The 14,932-nt window shown below is 45.6% G+C and overlaps 1 protein-coding gene across 2 annotated transcripts in view; it reads right to left on the reverse strand.

Annotated features, from left to right (window-relative positions):
- The window catches only part of LOC122793195 (eukaryotic translation initiation factor 4E-like), an 891,923-nt gene that overhangs the window by 193,080 nt on the left and 683,911 nt on the right, over positions 1–14,932 (reverse strand). For both annotated transcript variants that reach the window (XM_044061026.1, XM_044061025.1), the window contains one exon: positions 9,605–9,744. In XM_044061026.1, coding sequence (XP_043916961.1) covers positions 9,605–9,744 — 140 coding nt within the window. The remainder of the gene's footprint in view (positions 1–9,604; positions 9,745–14,932) is intronic.

Raw genomic sequence — 14,932 nt, forward strand, 5'->3', positions numbered from 1 at the left:
GGTATGAAAATGGAATTTGTAGCCTCTGTTTATAATGTCCAGGATCCATTTGTCCTTTGTGACAACATGCCAATTTTTTGAGAATAGTGCCAGCTTTCCTCCTAAGGGGGCTGCCATTTGAGACCTGGTTGGCCTGCAAAGGGGAAAGTCATTGGGTTTGCTTTCTGAAAGATTGTGAGCTGTCCTCACCACCTTTTTGTGTAGGAGCTTGCCATTGTCTGCCTCTGTACGATCCTTGTGATTGTCCTCTGCCCCTCAGGCGCCTGTATCTGCCTCTTTGGGGTCTGTCTGTGGCAGGAAAGGACCAGTTTTTGGAAGGCCAATTTCTACTAAAACATGGGGGTTGAACCTGCAGAAATTCTTTCACAGTTTGCATTGATTTAGCTTTTTCCTCCATTTTCCGTAATACTTCCTCAGCATTTGCCCCAAATAGTACATCCTTTTGAAGAGGGGCGTCTAGTAATTTAGCTTTGACATGATCAGGCAAGGCTTGTTCCTTGAGGCAGGCATGCCTAAGTATGACTGAGCCTGTAACAGCAGCTCTACATGAGGCCTCTAGAGCATCAAAACCACATTGTAAGGTATGTTTACCCACTTGTTCTGCACTATGCATCAAATACTGCAACTCCAAGTCTGGTTGTTCAGGTTGTGACATTTTACTTTTCAATTGAGATAACAGAAACTGTTGGCATTTTAGCATATGAAACTGACAGTTTAAGGCCCTCATGGTTAAGGGTAGCCGAGGTATATACCTTTTTTTCCCCACCTTTCTAAGGATCTGGAATCTCTCTCGGAAGGCAATGGATTTTTGGCAATGGAAGCCTTAACTCCCTTGGGCCCCTGTGAGATGGTTTCTAGGTCAGCAACATGGCTTTTGTAAAGAAATTGGTGTGTCAGGAACCCTGTAGTACCTGTCAGGCTTAACTGGAGCTGGAGGTAGAGAGTCCGGGTTAAGGCAGGCCTCCGAGTAAACATCATCTAGGATGTCCAAGACAGGAGGTATAGCCAGAGGCCTGTGCTGGGGTAACAAAAGAAATTCCCTGAGCCTTTTCTTGGAATCTGAATAATCCTGGCCTTCCCAGTGGAAGTGTTCCCTTAAGGTATGCAAAGTTTCCCCAAATGAGTAATCCTCAGGGGGGGGATACAGAAGGAATAGACTCCTCTGCAACAGAGTCTTCAAATGGGGAGTAAGACTGTTCCTGATCATCAGAGTGTTCTGAAATAATGGAGCCCTGATCAGAGGAGGGGGAATCTTCCTCCACTCTGGGCCTTTTGTCCGGAGGTGGCTGAGAACCTCTGATTAGAGTAATTAAATCCTCAGCCATTTTAAGCATCTGTTTCTTAGGCATGGGGCCTGGAGATGGGCCCTGTGTAGCTGGTCTCTTAGGGTGCATGGTTGCTTTAGACTTGGTGAAAGCCTTGCTCGAGAAAGAAGAGGAAGGTCTGAAGACACCTTGAGTGGAGGTGGACCTGTCCACATTCTGTGTTTCAATGCCAAGAGTGGCTTTGGTATCTGTAGTCGGGGTGTGGGCCGAGGAGCCTGCGACCTCGGGTAAAGGAGACACCGCCAAAGATATGTCGTTGGTAATCAGGGGCTGCGTAGGCGCCTCACTGAGAACCGGACCACGTGGAGTCGGCTTTGGCGTGGTGTCAGTAGAGGCCGCGGACCTCGAGTGCCGGTCCTTGTCTTTGTGTTTTTTAGACAAAACCGGAGTCGGAGTATCCGACGACATGGTATAGTCAAATGCTTTCCCAAAAAAATGCTGGGCGAACTCCGCCCAACGCTTAATAGTGCGTTTGTTGAATGTAGCACAAAAGTGACAGACCGAGATGTCATGGTCTGGGCCTAAACAAGGTATACAGAGGGAATGGAAATCCTTATGCGGTATTTGCTTCCCACAAGAAATACAATTATTAACTTTGTCTGACATCGGTCTGAGGCAAGAAAAGTTTCCCCAACGGGGTACTTCGCTTTTAAGAAGACTTCGGTTTCCAAATTTTTCGTAATCTCAGGAGCTGGCCGACCGGCACTTGCGAACTGCTTCTGCTTCGGGCACCGCGCGGCAAGAAAGACTGAAGAAAATGCTGTTGGCTGGTTCTTTTATACCCCTGTCGCACTGACATCAGGGAAGAAGCGACGACAACCGACGCCGGACCTAGACTTTGGAATTCGACCGACCAAGGACCCGCCTGACGGCAGGAGAACCCATCTGTTATGACTGCAGCTGTATGCACGATGAACATCCAGGACTGCAACAGTGAATACACTCGAACATCTACATTTATGGTAAGTGTACACAACTGTACTATGTTCTTCATGTTTCACTGTTGCAGTCATCACCTGTGGGAGAATTCCCAAAGCTGAGGAGAGGGGTGGAAGGATAGGATAGAGCCCTAGACATGGGTCAGCAAGCCCTGCAGAACTGCAGAGGCAAACCCTGCTCTAGACATAGAAAAAAAGAGGTAGGTGGTAATGCTTTGTACAGGTATGGACAGAGGTCCAGGTGGCAGCCTCCAAGATGTCCCTGGTGGGGACTCCTCTGAGGAAGGCTGTGGAAGTGGAGACTGCCCTAGTGGAATGGGTACGAATAGACTTGGGGGGGGGGGGTTCCCATGTAGTCTGTAGCAGAAATGGATACATTGCGATATCCATTGGAAATGGGCTTCTTCTATGACCCTGGGGCAAAGCTGACAAGCAGCTGGTCTGTTTTTCTGAAGGGTTTAGTACGGTCCAGATACAATCTGAGCTGTCTGTGCACGTCTAGCAAGTGCAGACTTCTCCCCCCCTTGTTTTGAGGGTGAAAGAAGGTGGATAGGTGTATGGCCTGGTTGAGGGTCACATTTGATACCACCTTGGGCATAAAGGAGGGGTTAGTCCTCAGGTAGACCCGGTCTGTGTGGAAAATGATGAAGGGTTCAACAGCCATGAGTGCATAAAGTTCTGAAACCCTTCTGGCTGAGCTGATAGCTACTAGGAAGGCAATCTTCCAGGACAGGTATTTCAATTCTGTTAAAGCAGCAGGTTCGAAAGGAGGTGAGGTTAGTTTTTCTAAAACATAATTCAGGTCCCAGGCTGGCATGGGAGGCCTTCTGGGAGGTCTGACATTAGAAGTCCCTCTGAAGAATTGTTTAATCAAAGGATGAGAGAAGAGGGGTAGGTCTGAATAGTAATGGGCTGAAATGACTGAGGAATAGATTTTAATAGAAGAGAAGGAGAGACCACTTTTGAACAACTTGGCTAGTTAATCCAAGATAAGAGGAATGGAAGGATGCGAGGTACTGGCCCCTCTGGACTGGCTCCAGGAGCAGAATCTTTTCCATTTCCCTACATAAGATTTTCTGGTGCTGGGCCTTCTGGCTTCTGTGATAATGTCTAGGACCCGTTTGCTTAACAGGGACTTTGTCAGCTTTTAAGGTATGATCCATGCTGAAAGACTGAGACTCTGCAAATCTGGATGCAGTATCTCCCCCCTCACCTGGGTCAAAAGGTCTGAGATCAGGGGAAGCTGCTTGGGGGACTGTAAGATCAGGCTGCGCAGTAAGGGGTACCAATGCTGCCAGGCCAATCTGGAACAATGAGAATGCCCTTTGGTCTCTCCACCCTTATTTTGATCAGTACCTTGGGAATTAAAGGCAGAGGAGGGAACACGTACACAAAGAGTGAGTTCCATGGGAAGGTCAAGGCATCCACCTTCCATGCTAGGAGGTGATACTCCCTGGAACAGAACTTTTGCAGCTGGTGGTTGAGGTGAGAAGGAAAGAGATCCACCCTCGGAGTCCCCCACTCCTGAGTGATTTGCAGAAAGATTTCCCTGTGGTGCTGCCATCCGTGGGGGTCCAGTAAGTTTCTGCTTAAGTGGTCTGCCAGAGTGTTGTTGACCCCTGGTTGGTATTGGGCAATTAGGTGCAGACCCATGAAGGTGGCTGTCAGCCAGAGGTTCATGGCTAGTCTGCACAGTGGGTAAGATTGGGTCCCCCCCGTTTGTTGATATACCACATTACTGTGGTGTTGTCTGTTTTTATAAGGAGGACCGCTGGCCTGAGGAGGGGTTTGAAGGATGTCAGAGCCTTTTGTACTGCCATCATTTCTTTCTGACTGATGTGTAACTGGAGGTGCTGGGCATCCCAAAGACCTTGGGTGCACCTGCCTGCTAGGTGAGCACCCCAAGCAATGTCTGAGGTGTCGGTGGTGATGGTCTGGCCGGTAGGGCGTTGAATGAAGGGAAGACCCTTGTTCTTGGCACAGGCCTCTGCCCACCAGAGAAACTCTGCCTTTATATATGGGATCAGAGGAAGAGAGGTCTCTAGAGACTCAGAGTGCTGACACCAAAGGTTCTTTAGGTACCACTAAAGTTTTCTCATTTGAAGCCTGGCCAGAAAAGTTAGAAGGATGCAAGATGCTGTGTATCCCAGGACTTGCAGGAATTTCCTCGCGGTGAGGGGACTTCTGGAAGCCATCTGGGTAAAGTAAAGAGGCAGGAAGCTCTGCTTTTCTGGGATAGGAAGGCCATTTGGGATGCTGTATCTAGTGGAGCTCCCAAGAAAATGATCTTCCTGGTGGGGGGTTTGCTTTGATTTCTTCTCGTTGATGGTGAACCCTAGGGAAGTTAGGAGGGATGTGACAACAAGAAGGTCCTGGAGCAGCTTTTCTTTGCACACTGCCTGAATGAGGCAGTCATCCAGATAAGGGTAAATCTGAATATTTCTTTGTCTGCAAAATGCTATGGCCGGGGCTAAGCATTGGGTGAATACTCTGGGTGCAGTAGATAAGCCAAAGGGCAGTGCAGAGAACTGAAAGTGTTGTGATCCTGCTCTGAAGCACAGGAATTTCCTGTTCTCTTATGGGGATGTGGAGGTAGGCATCTTTTAGGTCTAGGGTCACTAGCCAGGCATTTTTTATTAGCATAAGCAGCAGCAGCTGCTGCTGCAAAGTGAGCATTTTGAAACTGGGGACCACCAGGGAGGTATTCAGAATGGATAGATCCAGGATGGGGTGCCAGGTGCCCTCTCTTTCTGGGAGAAAGGAATAGTCTGGAATAAAAGCCTTTGCCTACTTGATCGGGGGGACCGGTTCTACTGCCCCCTGGGATATGACAGTTTGGACCTGTTTCAATGACCCTGCCCACTGATTTGGAGGTAAGTTTAGGTACCCCCTTGGAATTGGAAGTTTGCTGAAAGAGAATTTGTATCCCTGAAAAATGATCTTAAAGACCCATTTGGTCCTTTGTTACAGAAAGCCAATTCTGTTTGAAGAGGGAGAGCCTTTCTCCTAGTTTTTGGTGAGTGACAGGAGGTCAGATGGGGTGTCTGTGAATTTTTGCCATAGAAGGGTGGCTTAGAACTCCCTGCCTTAGGGGCGGATGTGGTCCACTGTTTGCTCCTCTGCTGGCCATGGGATAGCAGCCTGGATGGTCTGTCCCTGCGGGGCTTACTTTGGCACTGTTTGCTAGGTGCAGGGAAGGACCAGTGCTTAGAGAGAAAGTTCCTGCTGAACCTGGGAGGTTGAACCTGAAGGAATTTTTTTACTGTTTGTATAGATTTTGCTTTGTCTTCCATCTTTTTAAGCACCTCCTCTGCTTTTCCTCCAAACACGCTTCTTATCCAGGGGTGCATCAATAAGTTTAGACTTGACATGTTCAGGGAGAGGTTGTTCCTTCAGCCATGCATGTCTCCTAATGACAGATCCTGTTACTGCTACCCTGTCAGAGGCTTCTAGGGCATCATATCCACAGTGTAATGAGTGTTTGGCCACTTGTCAAGCAGAGTGCAGTAAAACTGCCAACTCTTTTGAATTGGCACAGTCAGGAAAGGTAGAAATCTTTTGTTTTAATTGTTCCAAAGTGCGTTGCTGATATTCTAACATATGGAACTGACAACTGAGTGCTCTGATAGCTGAAGCTGCAGAAGTGTACACTTTTTTACCCCATCTGTCCAGAACTCTGGAATCCTTGTCAGAAGGAATAGGATTCTTGGCAGAACTAGTCAGCTCCTTTAGGCCCCTGTGTAACTACCTCTCGGTCTGCAGCAGGAATTCTGTACAGGTATTTGTGAGAATCCGGTACTCTGTAATACCTGTCAGGTTTACTGGGAGCAGGTGGGACGGCGTCAGGGGCTAAGCTGGATTCATGGAAAACATCATCCACCACTTCTAAAATGGGGGTGGGGGTGGGGGTGGCCAGGGGTCTGTGCTGGGGCAGGTCCAGAAACTCTCCAAGTCTTTTCTTAGACTGGGGGAAGTCCTGAGATTCCCACTGGAAATGTTCCCTGAGGGTGTGAAGGGTTTCCTTGAAGGAAAGGTCCTCTGGAGGGGAGGCAGAAGGGATGGATTCTTCTGCATCTGAATCCTCATAAGCAGTCAGAGGTTGGTTGCTGTTCTTCAAAATCTGAATAGTCAGATTCCTCAGAATTCTGTTCTGTCATAATTTCTGGAGAAGGGTGCCTTTTTCTTTTAGAAGTTATCCCTTGACTAAAACAGGTAAGGGAGATGAGATCCTACGCCATTTTAAGCATTTGTGCTTGGGGTGGAGGAGCAGGAGCAAGTTGGTGGCTAGAAGCAGATTTTCTAGGGGTGGCCTGGCTCCTAGGCCTGATAAAATCTGTCGATCTAAGAGAAACGGTAGTCGGATGAGAAGACGTCGTTTTTTTGTCTAGATTCAGTAGTGCGAAAGGCCTCCTAGGAACCCAGTGGCTGCGTCATGGCTCTGGACCCAACCAAGGCAGAGACAGCCAAAGGCTCGGAAGACTAAGAAAATCTCTGCGGCATACCAGACTCTGAAAGTGTCTCGGTAGAGGCCTGTGGAGATATCGAATCTCGCAGATATCAAATTCTGCATCAAGGACTGCAAAAGCACCTCAGTGAATTCCGGAGAACTGGCAACCTGCTTAGCGGTAGCGTCGTCGGAAGGCTTCGCCTTGTGTGATCTGTCTCTATCTTTATCTCTACGTTTTTCCGGAATATCCATGGACTGTTGGCTGACGGATGCCATATCGGAATGCGAAGACGGAACACAAACTGTCTACAATAAGAGCTCTACTGCGAATGGTGCTCGCATTAAAGAGGGCACAGAACTGGCAACGGGGAACGTCGAGGTCTGGGCCTAAACAAGTCTCGCAGTAAGAATGGAAATCTTAGTGTGTGATCTGCTTTCCACAGGCGATACAACTGTTAACTTTTTCGGGCATCAGTTGGTGCAAGAAAAAAGGGTCCCCAACGGGGTACTTGCCTTTAGAGGTTTTCAGCTGAAATTCAAACTCTGGTAGCAACCGACCGGCACTCGTGCAAGCTGCTTCTGCTACGGGCTCCACGTCAAGAAAGGCTGATGTAATGACATCAGCTGCCTTACTATATAGCACTGGCAACCTGACATCAGACTACAGGCGACTGCTGCAGACGCAGAAAAACACCGACTCTGGTATTTGGGCCGGCCGAGCGCTACCACAGCAAGGTTAACCCCACAGGTGATGATTGCAACAGTGAAACATGATCACCACACCTGTTTCTCCCAAAGCTGACACCATTCTCTGCTGTCTTTCATTAAACCTTTGCATCTAAGCCTGCACACAATCTGGCACTTTCCCATCTGAGAATGCTGACTAGACAAACCTACATCAAAAGGTGATGAAAGCAGGTAATTTTCTTCATCTTCCCACTGTCTCCACACAAATTATACTTGCATCTGGGGCCACCTTTGATCCAAAAGCCTGTGATCTGCTTTCATCCACCCAAAGCTGAAGTCACCTACATTTAAGGTTGGACACTGTCCAGATGTTGGGACATAACATGGCAGCATATAAGGATGCATGTGTCTGATCCGATAAGGAGGTGGAAGGATTTTTTTCTTCTTAGTCTAGCCTTTACTCTCAGAAGCTGTTTGCATACAGGAATCCTACAATATGGACCCAATGCCAAGCATGCTGCTGGACATGGACATGGACATATTCCTTGGCTAAAGAACACATACTCTACTTTACTGTAGTCTACTTGTCATACCCTGACACAGCTAGGTGTCAGTCTTGTTGCAGGCTGACAACTATTCTTTCTCCCAATTTGGGTTAAGTCAATGAAGGCTGCGGACGTCTATCCTACCCAGTTAGTTCCTCTAGTGCCCAACCCACTCATCAAATCCTGGCTGCAAGGGATGCAGTCAGAGGTTAATTTCTTTATGCCAAAAAGCCAGTACTTCATCTCTGCTGTTTGGATGGGAGGAGGATGACTGCTGGTAATCATCTACATCCAAAGATATCTCAATCTAGTGCCAAGAAAAAAGTGGCAGTGATTTTTTTTTCTCTTTGAAGATCTGGAGAAACAACTCCCAGTAATAACAGCAGAAGTGCAGGCCCAAACTTGTAACCTAACCAAAATTGCACAAATATGGACCAGCTTGAAGAACCCAGAAGACAGCAAGTACAAACCCAAGGATTTTATTAAACCACAAAAATAAATAAATAAATAACAGTTTAACACTCATCACAACATACAGGACTTATCACTGGATACAGTGTATGAATAAGCTGCAGTGATCAAGCTGCTCTGAATCAAGACTTGACTTTACTGTACTCTTACTAAACCCTATACTACCCCCAGTACTGGCACTGACATGTGAAATAAAGGTGGTCTGGCTAAGGATGACAAGTTGGACATGTTCAGTTACGATTGTATATCAAGAAGAAATTATATGAAACAACTTCTACTAGTTCCCTTGCCTTTGAAGGTTTCCAACGTTCAAATGCAGAAATTTACTGTTTCTTAACTGGTTTATCCTACATCTCTTCTGGTGAAAAGGACTCTAACAAGTCTCCTCTTATGACAGAGTACGGCTCTTTGGAGCCACTTTAAGTGACTTCATTTTGCCTACTGTGGGCAAACTATTATGCAAGGTGGATTTTTTTCTCCCATTTTCTTTTTCAGCCAACTTCCACTAAAGTTCTTGTTAGTTTGTCACAGAAGAAAAAAATACATTGGTTTCATCTTTGCTTCTTTTCCTTCTCACTCATCTACAAGGTTTCTTCTGTAAAACTGACTTGATGCTCTCAGTCTTACCTGATTTAGGTCTCCATTTGCGGTTTCCTGTTACCTGCATCTTGCAAAACCCAAAGACAGGAAAAAAATGCATTAAGATTGAAAACCTTTAGAATCAATCTATTTACCACAAGCACACAACTGACATAAGTGGGGAAATGATTAGACAACAAAGAACTGAGGTCTAACACGGGACTACTTTCTCACAGTATAAAAAATGGTAAAGATTTAAGTATCATTAACTAGACTTTTTGGCCAGAATGATGCACTAAATCTCCAAGTAGGAAATGCAGCCATGTGCCCCAAAAGCTTTGAAGTGGTGAGAAGAAATGAATATGTTAAAAGGAAATACCGCTTTTATATAATCTACATATTTGGAGAAGTAACTCCTTTGTCATGTCCTTAATTCAGCTGACGGGTAATTTCTTGGGGAAAAAACTGCAGGAAAAAAACAGTACTAGGAAAAATAAGATGAAACATATTACAAAGATTGCCACAAATCTATTATTAAGTGTACTGATGACATGCCATGTAGCAATCAAAAACTAAGATTAAAGTCACACCTAATGTGCCTATATTACTCACCCTATATGCATGATTGCTTCTCTGTTCTCACATTCAGTAGTCCATATTGCTATTTTATCTCCTTTTGTTCGAACATTGATAACAGCTCCACAAACATCATCACTAGCATCATCAAAGGCTTCTCCTATCAAACATAAAAGCTGAAACAAACCAAAGTAAATAATCAATACCCTTTGCGAAGGAGTGGATAAATGATGATAAAAAAAAATGTTTCTTTATACTAAGGGTCAGCAATGAAGGTACCAAAAACAAAATATTAAATTATGTACTCACCAGAACTACACATCTGTGTTGCCCATTTTCATTCTTCAATGTATAATGGTTCCAACCTCAGATCCAAATCAGCCGCATACACTAGACTTTGGACCAAACTCTTTTCAGCTCTTCCTTCTACCCAAGATGCCCCAAAGTCAACTAGCAATCCATCCTACTGAGTTTACTGCGTTATAGATCCTAAGATAGAGCAAGAAAAAGGAAAGAACAGCAAGCTAGGACTCAAACCTGGAACAAAGGGGTTCCACAATATCAATGAGGACACGCAAGAAGTTGAACGGAAGGGGGAAGCAGGGAAATTCAGGATGAATGAAAATGGACAACACAGATATGTAGTTATGGTGACTACATAACTTTAATATCTGATACTGTCCTTCTCATTCTTCCCAAACGTATGGGGCAGAGTCCCCAGCAACACGAATCTTGGGTGGCCCTCATCAAAGGATATTCTGGAGAACTGCTAAGTCCAAAGCAGCTCTGCTTCTAGACGTCAAATCTAGTTTGTAATGACCAATTAAGGTACGAGCATTAGAACAAGTAAATGTTGCATTAATGTCATCAATGGAAGTCCTAGACAAGAAGGTGGAAAAAGTTGCTATGGACCTAGTAGAATGCGCTTTAGCAGGTTTTGATAGGGAGAGACAGTACAGTTGTGTACACTTAGCAAAAATGTAGATGTCCGAGTGTATTCACTGTTGCAGTCATTACATTTGGGCCTGAATACCTGAGTCTTGGATTCCTGCATTGGCTGCTGTCTCTTTTTCCATGACGTCAGGGGTATAAACCATGCAGCCAATGCTATTACATCAGTTTTTCTTGCCCCAGATGTCAGGTGCCCCCACAATGGGAAGCAATTATATGTTATGTTACACCTCCATCAAAACGCAAATACACCAGAAAGCTTAAATACACCAAACAAAATGGAAAGGTAGAGCCAAGAGAAGTCAGGGAGCTGGAGGGAGGGTAACCAGGACTGCAACAGTGAATACACTTGAACATCTACATTTATGGTACGTGTACATACAACTGTATTATGTTCTCGTGTTTCACTGTTGCAGTCATTACATTTGGGTTGATTCCCAAAGCTAAGGAAGGGAGGAGGAAGTTAGAGAGTATTAAGACCTACAAGACTGCAGTGGGAAAACCATCTTTGGATTTAGAAAAAAAAAAATAGGCATGTGGTAATGCTTGGTGAAGGCATGTACAGCACTCCAGGTAGCAGCTTCTAGGATGTCATGGTAGGGACTCCTCTGAGGAAGGCTGTAGAGGTAGATGCAGCCCTGGTGGAATGTAATCTAATCCCCTGTGGGGTAGATTTTCCATGGTGCTTATACCAGAAATGAATGCAATGGGTTATCCATTTAGAATTGGTTTGCTTTGAAATGGCCTTCCCATCTGCCCCTGCAGCAAAGCCAACTAGCAGCTGTTCAGATTTTCGGAGAGGCTTAGTCCTGTCCAAATAAAATCTGTTGTCTGTGCATGTCCAAAGAGTGCAGTATTCATTCTCCTTTGTTTTGTGGATTCAGGGAAAAAAGTAGGCAAATGAATGGACTGATTTAGGGCCACACTAGACACCACCTTGGGCATAAAGGAAGGGTTGGTGCTGAGGGAAACCCTGTCTGCATGGAAGATAATGAAGGGCTCCACTGCCATGAGGGCCTGAAATTCAGACACTCTTCTTGCTGAAGTGATGGCTAGAAGGAAGGCTGTTTTCCAAGAAAGGAATTTCAACTCTGCAGTTGCAGCTGGTTCAGATGGAGGGACAGTGAGCTTTTTCAAATTAAGGTCCCAGGCTGGAGTAGGGGCTCGCCTGGGGGTGTCTTAAATTTTTGGCCCCTCTGAGGAATTGCTTTAGCAAGGGGTGAGAGAAGAGGGGTGGTTCAGTATTATAATGTGCTGAAATGGCAGAGGCATGAATTTTAATTGACGAGAAGGGTAGGCCCTTGTGGAGCATTTCTGTTAAGTACTGAAGAATATGAAGTAAGCTGGGCACCGTTGTGCCCATCCCCTGAGTCTGGCTCCAGGAACAGTATCTTTTCCACTTTTCAGCTTAAGATTTTCTAGTACTAGGCCTCCTTGCTTCCAGAATGACATCTAGCACCTGCTTACTGAGGGATACTATTGAAGAGCTCAAGGAATTAGCCAGGCTGCAAGGTTCAGGGTTTGAAGCTGAGAGTGCAGAATCTGGCCCTCCTGCTGGGACAGCAGGGAAGGTGTCTGAGGTAGGTGCCATGGCTCCAGCATTATCATACTGCGCAAGAGGGGGTACCAATGCTGGCATGGCCAATCTAGTGCAATCAGTATTGTCCTTGGCTTGTCCTGTTTGATCTTTAGCAGAACCTTCGAGAGGAGAGGCAGAGGGGGAAAGGCATACACCGAAAGGCTTTCTCAGGTAAAGGACAGGGCATCTGCTTTCCCAAGCTTGAATGTGAGGAGTCCTTGTGCAGAATTTGCCCAATTGGTAGTTCTGAGGGGAGGCAAACAGGTCTATCTCTGGAGTCCCCCATTTGTTCCTCAAGAGGTTGAATATTTTTGGTTCCAGTTTCCATTCGTGTGGTTCCATGAAATTTCTGCTTAGGTCATCTGCCAGTGAATTGAACTTGTAGGTGCTCTTGGTAGCTCAAGGCTGTGTTTTAAAGACCCATTGCCAGTCTGCAGAGAGGGTATGAGTGGGTTCCCCCTGCTTGTTTATGTACCACATAACTGTGGTGTTGTCTGTCTTTACCAATAATTGTCCTGGAAGAATGTGGTCTTTGAAGGCTGTCAGGGAATTCTGTACAGCTAACATTTCTTTTTGGTTGATATGCAGGTGCATCTGACTCGGGTTACATTTGCCCTGAATGCACTGCTCTGCCAAGTGAGCCTCCATGCACAGTCTGCTGCATTTGTTGTTATGGTTTGGGCAGCAGGGGGTAAAGTGAAAGGGAGCCCCTTGTTGTGGTAGCAGGCCTCTGCCCACCAAAGGAACTGTCTTTATACAAGGAATGATAGGAATCATTGATTCCAGGTCCTGAGAATGTTGACACCACAGGATTTTTAGACACCATTGTAGTTTCCCCATATGCAGTCTTGCATATGCAATTAGTAGAATGCAAGAGGCCATGAACCCCAGGGCTTGCAGAATTTTCCTTGCAGATAGCTGGGTCTTTGTGGCCAGTAGTTTGAAGTAGGTTGTCAAATAAACTTGTTTCTCTGGAATGAGGAAAGCCATATGGGAAGTTGTGTTCAAGCTTGCTCCCAGATTTCTTTTCGTTTATGGTGTACTCCAGTCAGGACAGAAGCTTCTGTACGAATGCCATATGTTTTAATAGCAAGTCATGGCTTTCTGCCTGAATCAGACAATCGTCCAGGTATGGGTATATTTGAATATTTCTCTGCCTGCAAAATGCAATGGCTGGAGCTAAACACTTTATGAAAACCCTGGGCACAGTAGATAAGCCAAAGGGAAATGCAGAGAACTGATAGTGCATGTAGCCTGCCCTGAAGCGTAGGAATTTCTTGCAAAATTCCCTTATTGGAATGTGTAGGTAAGCTTCCTTTAAGTCTAAGGTTGCCAACCAGGCATCTTTACCTAGCATAGGAAAGCAGCTGTTGAAGTGTTAGCATTTTGAATTTTGGGATTACTAAAAAGGTGTTTAGAACAGAGAGGTCCAGGATAGGATGCCAGGAGCTGTCTTTTCTGGGTACCAGGAAAAGTCTTGAATAAAAACCTTGTCCCCTTTCTTCTGCTAGGACATGTTGAATAGCCCTGATACTTAGAAGAGACAGAACCTGCTGTTGAGCCTCTGCCCAGTGATTTGAGGGTAGGTCTGGCCAACCGTTTGGGGTTGGTAGGGTGTGGCAGTGGAAACTGTATCCTTGGGAAACTATATTTAAACCCAATTTGTCCTAGGTAATGAGTTCCCAGTTTTTTGCATGCAGGGCGAGCGTCCCTCCTAAGGGAGCAGGCAGTTGAGCAGGGCTTGGGAGGGTTACGGTTAAGTCATTGTGACATAGGGGGTGTTTTACTACTTGCTGCTTTGGAAGTGGGAGCCCCCCACTGCTTAGGCCTCTGTAGAGCCTGAGACTGCAACCTAGGTGGTCTGCTGTTCCTGGGTTTGGACTGAGAAGGCCTGGAAGAGACTAGAAAGGACCAATTCTTTGAAAGCCAATGCCTACTAAATCTGGGAGGCTGTACTTGCTGGAAATCGTTAACAGTTTGCATAGATTTAGCTTTTTCCTCCATCTTTTTGAGGACTTTTGCTTTGTTGCCAAATAGGCGGTCTTGGTTTAAGGGAGCATCCAGTAATTTAGCTTTAACATGACCTAGCAAGTTTTGCTCCTTAAGCCAAGCATGCCTTCTAAGTACAGACCCAGTGACAGCAGCCCTGCAAGATGCTTTTAAAGAATCAAAACCACATTGCAAAGTAAGTTTACCAACTTGTTCAGCAGAATGCATTAAATCCTGTAATTCTGTGTGTTCAGCAAGGTCAGGAATCAACATCCTTTTCTGCTTAAGTAGTCCCATAATATGCTGCTGCTACTTTAACATATGAAACTGGCAATTTAAAGCCCTAATGGCCAAAGTAGCAGAAGTGTATACCTTCTTACCCCATCTGTCCAAGGCTCTAGAATCTCTATCAGAAGGGGTAGGATTTTTGGCAACAGTAGCCTTAATGCCCTTTGGACCTTGGGAAATGGTCTCTGGATCCGTAGTAGGATTCTTGATGAGGAACTTGTGAGAGTCAGGTACTCAGTAATACCTGTCAGGTTTTCTATGAGCTGGAGGTATAGTGTCTGGGGACAGGCTAGATTCCAAGAAAGCATCACCTAGAATGTCCAAAACAGGAGGGGTAGCTAAAGGCCTGTGTTGAGGAAGGAGTAAGAATTCCCTAAGCCTCTTTTTGGAGTCAGAGAAATCCTGGCTTTCCCAGCGGAAATGCTCCCTAAGAGTGTGCAAGGTTTTACCAAATGAAAAATCTTCTGGAGAGGAAGCAGAGGGAATAGAATCCTCTGCATCAGAATCCTCACAGGTAGATAAGGGCAAATCCTGGTAATCAGAAGAAACAGAAATAT

Source organism: Protopterus annectens, chromosome 2.part0 (assembly GCF_019279795.1).
Source record: "Protopterus annectens isolate FY-2018-M chromosome 2.part0, PAN1.0, whole genome shotgun sequence".
In the NCBI taxonomy this organism is placed as follows: domain Eukaryota; kingdom Metazoa; phylum Chordata; order Ceratodontiformes; family Protopteridae; genus Protopterus; species Protopterus annectens.